At 36.3% G+C, this 12,697-nt stretch overlaps 1 protein-coding gene across 1 annotated transcript in view; it reads left to right on the top strand.

Annotated features, from left to right (window-relative positions):
- Positions 1-1,014: 1,014 nt before the first annotated feature.
- Positions 1,015-12,697, top strand: part of LOC150084819 (acyl-CoA:lysophosphatidylglycerol acyltransferase 1-like) — a 155,987-nt gene continuing 144,304 nt past the window's right edge. The window contains exons 1-3 of the mRNA XM_090376362.1: positions 1,015-1,161; positions 6,987-7,100; positions 10,796-10,853. Of these exons, the coding sequence (XP_090232488.1) occupies positions 1,015-1,161; positions 6,987-7,100; positions 10,796-10,853 (319 nt within the window). The remainder of the gene's footprint in view (positions 1,162-6,986; positions 7,101-10,795; positions 10,854-12,697) is intronic.

The raw sequence follows: 12,697 nt of genomic DNA, 5'->3' as shown, positions 1-12,697 counted from the left end.
ATTATTTTTGACATGTGCTTTAGTTTGTTTATCCTTATAAAACATAAAGGTGCATTGTGCCAAGCAATATTGATAATCGTAGGGCCTTTTCATACTGATTGTGGTGTAGTACTTATGTGAATATCTAAGTTAAAGAATGTTAATAATATATTATGTAAAAAGTTTAGGACTCTCTCTTGTCCTTTTGTGTGTATTTTTGTGGCCAGCAGGATTTAAGCTGCTTAGTCAATGAAAGTACTCTGGATATTTATTTTTAACTTGTGGTCTTATAACTATGGTCTTAATGCTCACAGCAGAACAAACTTTGAAGGCAAAACTTGTTCTGACTAGTCAAATTCCCTAGTATTGCACTACTTTTAAAGAAAATGCCTTGCCAGAAGGTTAAATGGCCATCTAAGATTACCTGTTTAAGGGCTTACTGGTCCTTCATCAAATAGATAGGCTATAGTGACAGTGTGCAGACAAATACAGCTGTAAAGAATTTGTTCATTGTGAGATGCCATATGCAGTGTAAAGTTAGAATTTGTTATATATTTGGTTAAATTTGTTATATAACTATTGCTATATGGCCTCAGAGAAATTGAGAAACATAGTGGACAATAAGTAAGTTAGCACTCCACCCTCTTTTTTAAATCCTGTGGCCAGTAGGATTTAAAAAAAGAGGGTGGAGTGCTAACTTTGCTAAAAACTGAAATAAAAATTGTCTGTGATAAAAACTAACTACTCCAGTTTTTTTTTTTTTAATTTGAACAGTTTTTAGGCACATTCACATATGCATGTGCAGTGCCTGTTATCTTCATTTCCATTGGTCTTTCTGTTTGTCCATTCACGTGTAATAACATTCCTCCCAGTGCCTGGATTTTCATGAAATTTTATATTTGGCCCATTCAATTTTTTTAAAAATCTCAGTGTGGGTATAGCTTGAAAAATGTATGCTTCATTAAATCTATGGTTAATCTCTTTCACGAACAGTGATTTGCTGCTGTGCACAAACAAGGATTTTTTGCATCCATTATGGCAAGTCATACATTGCAGCCTGCAGAAAATCAACAGACAGCTGCTCCATACGAATGCTATAGAAAAGATACAGGCAGTGACTTTGAGTTGCCTGTTGTTTTTCACTCTGCTATTGTTAAAATTGCAGAAAAAATGAAACTCCATGTAAAAAACAGTCTTTGTTATTTACATGGAGAAAATGATTGAATTTCTCCTTAGTGCATTGTTAAAAACAAAATGTTGTGTAAATTGTTGTAATAATTATTCCTTTAGAAGAATAGTTAATTTTTTCTTATATCCCATTGTGAAAGTATTTTTTAGCTGAAGCTTATCTATTGATATTCTGACACCATTTGCTGTGACTTGTCATTTGTTCATGTTAGCATTAGTAGAGATATATGATGCAAGAAAGCAAGCTTATTTAGCATCAGCAAAAAAAAACCCTTCCTGTTTCACCCATCCACTCCAAAGGTTTGTTTAGTTCAGCCTTGAATTTATTTAAGCTGTCAACTTCCACAATGACAGATGGAAGTTTGTTCCAGCAATCAACTGCCCGCTGGCTAATGGCAAATTTCCACACATCTATTCTACAACCATCTTTCCTCAATTTGAATTTATGTTCCCTCAGGTGCGGAATCTGAGCATGCTCAGAGAATGCTCTTTAACTCTTACAAATTTTACCCTGAGATCTGCTCTAAAACACTCAATTGTCAGGTCCTACTGACTTGGCAGTTGTACTGCCAACCTGCTGGCTCTCTTCTCTTGCCAAAAACTGTGCCTCTAAGATTATTAGTCTGAGATTGCAAACAAATTTTGTTGGGATTCTGAACTGAATGAGACATTCAGAATTAAAGACTGGTTGTAAAGATAGGATGTCATTCTCTGATAATCTGCTCAGATATTCATGAGCAAGAACATTATTTGTATTGTGGAATATTGTATTCAAGTATGAAGACATCATCTGAAAAAAGACATTGAACTTCTTGAAAAGGTCCAAAGATTGGCAACTCACATGGTGAAATCGGCAAAAGGATGACCTTATGAGGAAAGACTCCATATATGTGGGCTACAAAGCTTGGCAACCAGGCACCTCAGAGGTGACCTGATTTAGGTTTATAAGGTTCTGAGAGGGGTTAGTAAAATGAACGAAGGCAGGATTTTCACTGTTATAGAGAATTCCAGAACTCGAGGGCATAATTCAAATTACAGGGGAAGGTTTAGACTACATTGTAGGAAGTTTTCTTTTAGCCAGCAAGTCGTCGATTGTAGGAACAGGTTGCCTTCACAGGTAGTTGAGGCTGACTGAATAAATTCAAAGGACAACCGAATAGTTACCTATGTGAGGAGGGAAGTGAATAATTTGTGTTATTTAGTCATTTTTTTGTTTTGTTTTGTTTTTTTTTTTCCCTCCCAGCCAGTGCAGCAAATGTCTGTGGCTTTCTTGTACTATATTGGCTATTACTATTAAAGAAACAAATCTTGACTTTATTTGAATAGAACCCCCTAGGGCACAGAAGATTTTAACTGGAATTTTAATTCTCACTTCTCACTCTCCTAACCCCACAGGTTCACTGTACCATGTTTGTATTTTTGCACAGACTGCTTCTCACCCGCCACCAAGGCATGGTATAAAATGATAAAATTTTTTCTTCCTTGTTTTGTGATTAAGATGGCCAGTGTTTACAAGCTCAACTCTAACAGATGTTTTTATTTGATGCCTTAGGAAAGGTTTAAGCCTCCGTCATGATCATTTTCAATGCCTTCACTATACAAACAGGTCCTAGACCATTTCAACTTAAGTACTGGTGGCCTATTTCCATCTCTTTTTTTTCTTGAACTTTTGGAAAAGATTTTGCTTCCATTCTTTCCAATCACTCTTCTCAAATTCATAATGTTAGGAAGGGTGCTTTTGGCCACCTCTAATATTTTCTTTTTTACTTTTTTGGCTACTGATGCTATTAATTAAAAAAATGCAACTGGATCTTATTTATTTAAATTTTTCTTTTGCTTTTTATGTAGTTAAAACTCTTTTACTGAAGTCCTGTCATTACTCATCTCCTGACCACTTAGCCTCTATAGCTGTGAGTGTTCAGGAGTGGGAGTGAAATAGCACATGCTCTCTTTGTAGACGAGGGTTCAAGCCCCTGACTGCTAAATGTGGTCAATCTGCCAACCCGCACTGAACCATCATGGCAGATTATGATCCATTCTCTCATCATGACCTTGTTGAGGAGGCTGCCATCCTGCAGTGGATTGACAATGACTGCAGATTTTTTTATTTATTATTCATCTAGTGAAATTATATGCTTTATGTCTAATATTCTCTCCAACTGTAAACTTATTCTTGATAATGACAGTTTTCAGTTCTTTAAGGTTACCTTCTCTGCTATTTGTCAAGGGGAAATCTTGCTTACCTCCTCTTTTTTTCTGCTCTCATTTCCTCCAACCCCCCATTCAGATTGGTTTGCCAAAAGTCAGCATATTTTTCTATCTCCAGAAAAAAAAAATTTTTTTTTTCAGAATGTGCCAAGATCTGTAGATTTTTTTTTTTTTTTTTTTTTTTAAATTTTCAACTACTGTTTAAATCCCATCTATTGAAATCCAAAGTCGAACCCTCCAAGCTTTTTAGTTGCTTAAACAACAGTCAATTCATATTTTGAATTGACTATCATTATGAAATGCATGAAGGCTCATCTCCTTCCCATCATGCTCTAGAGTTCTGTTATCTAATCAGCAGCAACCAGCCAACTGCAGCTTCAGTCTTTTTGAAAAAATGTTTAATTTGGCTTTTTATGTCTGAGGTAAGTGTTCCATATTCACAAAAAAAAAAAAAAAAGTCCCTTTGTTTATGGTGCATCGGAATTGTTTCAGTGGATAAGTTCTTAACTTAAAATTATAGGTTTTATCTTATGTTAATGTAATTTTTTATATTTTAAAATTTTACATGTTCTTATATATCAAGGGGTTAGTATCAAACAACATTAACTACAAAATCATTTTGTTGTTGATGTTTTTGTAATTAACCAAAAGAAAAGTCATTTGACATTTTCTTGGTTTACCAGAAGTGTACTTACAGCCTATGCTAACTCGTAAAGTACTACAGAGATAGTTTTATGACATGATATGTATTGTTATTTGTATAAAGTAAAATTAAAGTTATCGCAAAAAGAAAATGCAATTTTGTAGTTAATGTTGTTTGACACTAAACCCTTGATATGTTTATTTGTTCATGATTATGAGAGAATTAACTCTAATCTGTCAATTATTTCTTAATGTAAGCCCTTCTGGCCAGCATGTCTTTCTGTATAGGTCCATACATTTGTTTGCTTGTTGGTCATAATTTATGTTTTGGAGACTGTTAAACTAATATTATTATGATTATTATTGTGACCCTTTTCTGCCCTGTGACGGGTACTACTATCAAGTGCATGGGGTGTCTGGTTGTGTCCGGTTACTATTATTATTATTTATTATTACTACTATTGGTGGAGGAACCTCTTATATCTTACAGGTGTTCAGGATTGCGGCTTCTCGAATTTGAAGTATGTGTTCTCCGGGAGGCCTAATGCTGCTAAGAAATTCTTTGGCTTAATGCTCCTATGGGGAGGCTCTTTAGCACTGTGCTGGTGATTGACTTGGTGATCGGAATGGTCATTACTCATTTCATATGCCATACTTCTTTGACTTCTTGTCTGCATACTTCCCGGTCGTTTCTGTTGGTGTTGGTCTTTTTGGTCAACAAGATTTGTCATTGTTTTGTGGGATTGACTTGTCCATTACAGCTTGTGGGTTGGAATATTTGGTACAGCCTGGAGTTTGTACTTGTAATGTGGTGCACCTTCTTTGATCAACTGGTATTTCCTCACTAGTTTCTGATGTATTATCCTGGTGACTTGGTGGTGTGTATGAGTACTCCATCTGGGTGATTACCCTACATCCCGCAGTGATGTGCTGGATTGTTTCTGGGGTCAGGTGGCATCATCGACATGTGTCATCTGTCTCTCTGAGGTCCTTGGTGATGTATTTCCGTAGTTCCTGGTGTTGATTACCTGGTCTTGGATGGCAAGCACGAAGCCTGTGGTCTCTGGGAAGAGCCTCCTCCCGCTCGTGAACCTCGCATGAGAAGCCATCTTTTCTATGTAGCCATGATGCAGGTCATGGTAGTATTTGTCATGACCTGCATCATGAGTGTCATCTTTGTTTTTTTCTGTCAATGTGACTGTGGTCTCCTTTTTGAGGTTGAGTGGTATGTGCTGTTTGTTTGTATCTCCCTTATTGCTTGGTAGATTACCTCATTGTTTTCCTGGACGTAATCCCTCTGGTTCTTGCTCATCTGTTGTTCAGTAAGGTCTGTCATACCCCTCCTTCCTTCTTTCCATGCTGTGGTTAGTCTCTCAATAGCCAAATTGGGTGGTGTTGGTGACTGTTGGTCATCATTATCCTAGTCGATCTCATAATATCCTCCAGCTTGTTGTTAGTCCAATCTGTCATCCCGAAGGAGTATGTTAGTACTAGGACTGCATAAGTCTTTATGACTGTGTTCATGTTCATGGCATTCAGCTTTGATTTTAGCAGGCTTCTCAGTCTCTGATGGTATTTCTTAGGCAGGTGGGCCTTAATCTCCTTGTGTTCTTACTGGTGGGCTTGCATGATCCATAGATATTTGTAGGTCTCTCCATCTGCCATGGCTTCAGTCCCTTCACTGGTCTTCAGCTGTCTGGATTTCCCTGTTGTAGTCCATGGGTTTTGCATTTTCTAGGCCAAATTGCATTGCGATGCCAGTGCTGAATGCTTTGGTGATGAGTAGTAGCTGTTGGAGTTGATTCTTGGTTACACAGAGTTTAATGTCATCCATATACATCAGGTGAGAGAAGGCGTACAGGTTCATCGTCCCTTCTTGTTTAGATATATCCGTACTTGCTGTTATTGCGTATGGCAGACAGTGGGTTGAGTGCTAGACAGAACCATAGTGGGCTCAGGCATCTCTCTGGAAGATTCCACTTCTAATGGAGATTGGTCTGGTTGTGATGTTCTCAACCTTGATGGTGGTCCTACACTTTGCCATAGTTGCTTCTAGGAAGTGTCAGTGTTGGATTGACTTTGTATCTAAGATCTTCAGTATCGTTATCAGCCAGCTGTGGAAGCCAGGAGTCAAAGACCATGTGGTAGTTGATGTAGGCTGTATTACAGGTACTGAAGTTCCTTAACGGTGTTCTGTGTGAGGCATGTTGCTGCTAGGCTCCTGTGTAGGTTATTTGGCATCATGCCAAATAACCTACACAGGATTGACATGATGATTGGGATAGTCATTACTTGTTCCTTATGCCACATCTCCTTGACCTCCTGTCTTAGGTCTGTGTACTTCTTGATCTTTTCGTTGTGGGTTTTCTGAAGGTTGCCAGTGTTAGGCACCACTGTGTCGATCAGGTACGTAGCCTTTTCTTTCTTGTCAACAAGGGTTATGTCTGATCTCTCAGCAGTTTAAGTAGTAAGGATCTATAGAAGATGATCCTCACCTCCCTTAGGACATAGTGTTTGGGGTAAAGTTCCACTGGTGGTTTCCCACATCTGCACCATAAATACTCTTACAATGAAGAAATGCAGTGCTCTATAAAAGTCAGAATTTAGTGTAGCATGTGGTTCGTGTTAGAGGTGTTCTGTTGTGTTTATAGGCTCCTTGGCTCTAATGGCACTACATTGCCTGCCACAACCACTGGGAGGTGAGCCAGGCAGTTCATTTTCTCTGGCTAGGCACCACCACCAGGGTCACCTGAGCTTCCTGAACAGAGACCAAGCAAAAAAAAAAGAAAAAAAAAGTGTAGTGAGGGTGAGTGGGAATTAAAGTGGTAAGAAGTAGTAAGATGAAGAGAGAAGGCATCCTCTTGTGGAGAGAGGTAGGGAGGACCGAAGAGTTGAAGAATGTAATATTCCTGAGGGGTCAGGAATATTACATTTTTGATGATTTTGAATGAATTTTTTTTCCCTTACAGTTCCTAGTAAGAGTAATAAATTCACCTTATCACTGTAGATCAGTGTCCAGAATGGGAAATGCCCAGCTGTTATTCATGAATAGGGGACTTAGAGTGTCTGATAACAGGCATTCTGTGTGTTATCAGACACTGAGTCTAAAACACTGAGATGAATCCAATATCTTTCTATTTTAGAAGATGATAAGTCCTGTTACTTCACTTTGGTGGCAACGAACATGTAGAGTGGTTCTCTTCGAGATGCCTGGTCAGCATGAAGAGGAAAAGACCAAACCCTCCAGCACATGACAACACGAAAAAATAAATAGCCCTCAGTGCCCAACAACTTTCTCTCCCCCTTTTACGGCAGCGAGAGGATCAGAGTGGCAGCAGAGAGTGCTAAGAATCTCTGAGTACGACCAGGCTGCCATGTCCAGAAACTGAACTTGGCCTATTACAACGTAAGATCACTTATCAGTAAAGATAGGATATTAGAGCTGGAAAAGGAATTAGAAAATGTGAATTGGAATATCATCGGTTTGGCTGAAACAACAAGAAGAAATGAATCACTTATAAGTTTATTAAGTGGAAATCTGCTGTACACCAATGGAAACAGTGAAAAGAGCAAAGATGGCGTTGGCTTTCTGGTCCATAAAGATATAAAAAACATTTTGGAATTCGAAAGTACATTACCAAGGGTGTCAAGACTGCTTCTCGGGATTTCTAAGAGGTACAAACTAAAGGTTATAGTGATTTATGCACCAACATCAAGCTATAATGAAGAAGAAGAGGTTGAAGAAATGTACACCGAAATTGAGAGACTTCTAGATGAACAGAAAACTCAGTACACCATTATTATGGGAGACTTCATTGCTGAGGTTGAAAAGAGACAAAACAATGCAGAAAAAGGAAACTATAGGAAATTTTGGAATTGGTAAAAGAAATGAAAGAGGTGAAAGACTTGTGGAATTTACAGAATCTCGAGGAATGTCAGTAATGAACAGTTTTTTTTTCAAGAAAAGGGTGAACAGAAAGTGGACATCGAAGAGCCCAAATGGACTGATGACTAATGAAATAGACTTGATCCTCACTAACAGAAGATATATTGTGACAGAAGATATATTATTACCTTGTTTACTGTCCTAAACAAGGTAAATATTTTCTGAAAGTGACACAGAATGGTAAGATGCACACTTGATATAGATGTAAGAAAAGAAAGAAAAACACTGACTCGAGTAAATAATATGAAGGTCTTTGGGATAACAGAAGAGGAGAAAAAGCACTATGTACTGGAACTTAAGAACAAGTTTGAGCTTCTGCAGACCTTTCAGGACCAAGATATCAACGAATAATACAACTTTCTGAAAGTGATAAAGCCTGAGAAACCTATAGGTAAAAAGAAATCCAAAGAAGAAAAAATTAATCAAGAAACACTTGTCGTGATGAAACGAAGACGACAAATGAAGAGCAAGATAAACACTGACAAGGACAAAATTGAGTATACTGAGTTATGCAAAGTCATTAGAAAGAGACTCAGAGAGGACATAAGAAGATTTAACAAAAGAAAAGTAGAACAAACATTAAGGGAAAACAAAGGACTTAAATCAGCAGCCATGAGCAGTAATACAGAAAGACAAATGATACTGAATCTGAAGAATAGTGATGGTGTACTTATAAATAGCAGAGAAGGCATAATTCAAATGCACAAGGCTAATATAAAGAGCGAGGAAATGATGCCAGCAGTGTGGATGATTGATCATGAATTAGCAATGCATAAGACATATCCGATATCCTTCCTGATGAGGTAGAACATACATTGAAGAAAATGAAGAATCAGAAAGCCCTGGATAAAGATGAAGTTACCGTAGAGGTGTTAAAATTGTGAGGAAGAGACATAACACAGAAACTGGCAAGACTCTTCACAAAATGCATTAGGAAAAAGCGTGACACCTAAGGAGCGGAATAATGCAATCATAATTTTGCTGCATAAATGAGATAAATCAGAAATTGTAAATTACAGACCAATTAGCTTGTTTTCTCACATCTACAAGTTGTTCACAAGGATCATTACTAACGGATTAGAAAGAATACTAGATGAGAATCAACTGAAAGAGCAAGCTGGCTTTAGGACAGGATTTTCAACTATGGATCACTTTCATGTAATATCGCAGCTAATGGAGAAAGCAAATGAATATAAAACACCATTATGCTTGCATTTGTGGATTATGAAAAGGCATTTGACTTCATATAGCATAAGTCAACATTTTGGGCACTGGAAAGACAAGGAATAGATACCTCATACATTATGATTTTGAAGAAGATATATGAGAATGCTACCTCCTTTATTAGACTAGACAAAAACAGTAGCAAATTTAAAATTGAGAAAGGAGTTCAACGAGGAGACACAATATCTCCGAAGCTGTTTACGGCTGCCCTTGAGGGAGCTTTCAGATTAGACTGGTCACAGAATGGAGATAATGTGAATGAAGAGTATCTAAACAATTTACAATTGAAATTGTGATCATAAGCCATGATCTCAAAGAATTAGATGAAAATCTTAATCAGTTGTGCAGAGTTAATAAGATTTCAGACTAAAGATGAATATGGCTGAAACAAAAGTAATGATGAACAAGTATGCCACAGAAAGGAATATAATCATTGAATGAGCAGTAATTGAAAAGGTGGAGTCATATAATTATCTGGGACAAGTCATCAGCTGTAATAATGATAAATGGCTGGAAGTCAAGAGAAGGATAAATTTCGGGTGGATAGCATTCAGAAAATATCATCACATACTGAGGAGCGATATCCCAATTTGTTTGAAACATAAAATAATGACTCAATGTATACTCTCCACCATGGCATATGAAAGTGAAACTTGGGGGGCACTCACCAAAAGAATGGAAGAGAAGCTGAAAACTACACAGCGAAGAATGGAACAAATTATATTAGGAATCAGACTGTGAGATAAGAAGTGAAACACATGGATTACGCAGCAAACAAATAAAGGACATTCTTATCAAAACTAAAGAACTGAAATGGACTTGGGCAAAGAAAGGAGTTTTGGGCAGGACACGTAGCTCGAAGACATGATGACAGATGGACTAAGAAAATAACAGAATGGTACCCAAGAGGATCTAAAAGAAAACCTGGAACACAACGGAGATGGACAGATGAAATTCATGAGTTCATGGGTAGTAAATGGATGGCCATTGCACAAAACAGAAGAAACTGGAAAGTTGCTGGAGAGGCCTTCATCCTGCATGGATTGAAAATGGCTGATGACGATAACAAGGGAAAGCCAAAGTTAACGTCAGCCTATGTGATTTATGGTACAGTGCTCATAGCAATTGAAGGATTGCTTTTGATGTGAAGGAAAATAGCCTAGGTTAGGGAAATGGGGATAAGATAAAATTTTTATATCTAATTTGCAATTAAAAGAAGACTGTGTGCCTTTTTGGCAGAATAGTATTTCTTGAAAATAATTGTTGATATTGCAGTTTGTTGTGCCTGTAGTCATACTGTTCATGAAGCTGCACACACAAAACAAAACTGGAAAGTGACACATCATGCATTGTTGTGATCTGAGCAAAGTTCTAAAAAATACCTTCTTTGTATATTGTCAACTTACAAATTTATATCAAACTTATTTTGACAGAATTATATATATATATTTTAAACCAACTAATGAGTTTATCATTTTATGAAAAGAAACTAATATTGTGCAACTGTACTAAATTTAAAATAATTTTTTCTTTTTATTCATTATTATTATTATTATTATTATTTATATTTTCAAATGCCTATATTTAAGTTTACTTTTTTCTTTTCAGTATGGAAGTACTCAGATTATTGAATCATATCAAAAGTTTTCTGCGGATTTTGGTAGTTGTAATACATAATTTCTACAGTATTCCCACATATTTGTTATGGACTTGGGTATTCCTCCTTCCCTTTCGGTTACTTCAATATTCATTCTATTGGGACATAGAAGGTATCCTATTCAAGTGGCTACTTTACATTGTAGCATCTTGGAGTTGGGGTGCAGGATATTGTAGTAGGTGATATTTTTGAGAATAGATGCTAAAGTTTGCTTTATGAATTTTTCTATGTATTGTCTACCCATTTTGTCGGTTACTGAGTATCAGTACTAAAATGCTAGCAATATCTCCCTTTTATTCTTATATATACACTCCCGCCTAAAAGTTTGGGATCACATTTCATATTTCTTAAGTTTCAAAGTTTTCATAAAATTGGATTCACTTGTGTACCAATTTTTATTATTATATTTTCTATTATGTATAAAAATCAAAAAACAAACTTAAATAATATTTAAAAAATTTCTAGAAGATTCAAGAATATACCAGAAAGTGTGGTATAACATTGTAGATGTTCTAGAATATTCTAGAAAGTGGAAGGAGTATTGTTTCAATATTATAGAAGATTGTAGATTATTCTAGAGTGTTTTGCAATAATATAAATTGAGGAGTAAGAGTTAACTTATAAAATTGAACACCCATCATTCAGAAAGTTTGGTGTAAGTTTTGTTCATTTAAAGGAGTACCCTCTACCATTCAATGCTTCAAGGAGACTGTCAGTTCGAAGGACAAACCATGATTAGGACAACCGCACGTAACAATGGAAGCACAAGATAAGACCATAACACTGATTTCTAAATGCATTTGATGACTTACTGCACCTGAACTCCAAGCTCAGTTCAGTAGGAACAGCGAAACTCCCATACCTACAAATCTACTGTAAAACTTTGTCTTAAACAAGGAGGACATCATGGTCATGTAACAATCCGAAAATCCTTATAACCAGAAAATCAAAAGAAACAGTTGGCTTGTACTAAAAGCCATCAAATTGAAGAGTGGGAAAACGTACTATGAACGGACGAATCCAAATTTGAAATTTTTGGATCCTAGTGTAGAATTTGTGAGATGATCTCCTGAAAAAAATCATATCATATTGTTCAGTGCATACAGTAGTAGTTCCATCATGATCTAGGGTTGCTTCTGTTTTTTCTGGAATAAGTGACATAATCAGAATTGAAGGAATTTTAAGAAAAGAAGGTATTCTTGAACGTAACACAACATCTTCTGGATTTTGACTGTGTGGAAGAAATTTTATATTACAACAAGACCTGAAGTGCAGCTCTAAGCTGTGCAGGAACTTTCTGGCAACTAATCAGTGGTAGGGGGTATTGCAAATTATGGTGTGGCCATCCCAATTGACTGACTTAAACCAGTAAAGCTTTTGTGGGATAAATTAGTCTGTGAAGTCTGTCCATCTTCACAAAATTTATGAGACTCTTGCAGATAGCTTAGAATAACGTTTGGCAAGACACTATTATAAAATTAATCACCAGAATACCACATCTGTGTAAAGCAGTGATAAAATTTCTTGGTGGATATTTTGAAGAAAATCGGTATAGTCGTTAATATTAATTCATCATTTAAATAATTTTTTTCCGTAAATTTTTCAATGCTTAATAAAAAAATCTTAATACTTTGTAGTGTTTTTTTTTGTTGTTGTTTTTTTTTATATATATGTATTAAACCTTACATTGTCATTGTTAATTTCAAAAAAATTGACAAAAACTGTTGTCATATTCTGTGATTTTAAACTTTTAGGTGGGAATGTATATTAAATTTGTTTTTCTACATATTTAATTTTATACTGTATTATATTGGGAGCATTGTTTAATATAGGGCTCCATACTGTCATGCAAG

Source organism: Mastigoproctus giganteus, chromosome 6 (genome assembly GCF_048544385.1).
Source record: "Mastigoproctus giganteus isolate SK-2022 chromosome 6, ASM4854438v1, whole genome shotgun sequence".
NCBI lineage: Eukaryota > Metazoa > Arthropoda > Arachnida > Uropygi > Thelyphonidae > Mastigoproctus > Mastigoproctus giganteus.
This window is presented reverse-complemented; position numbering and strand designations above follow the sequence as displayed.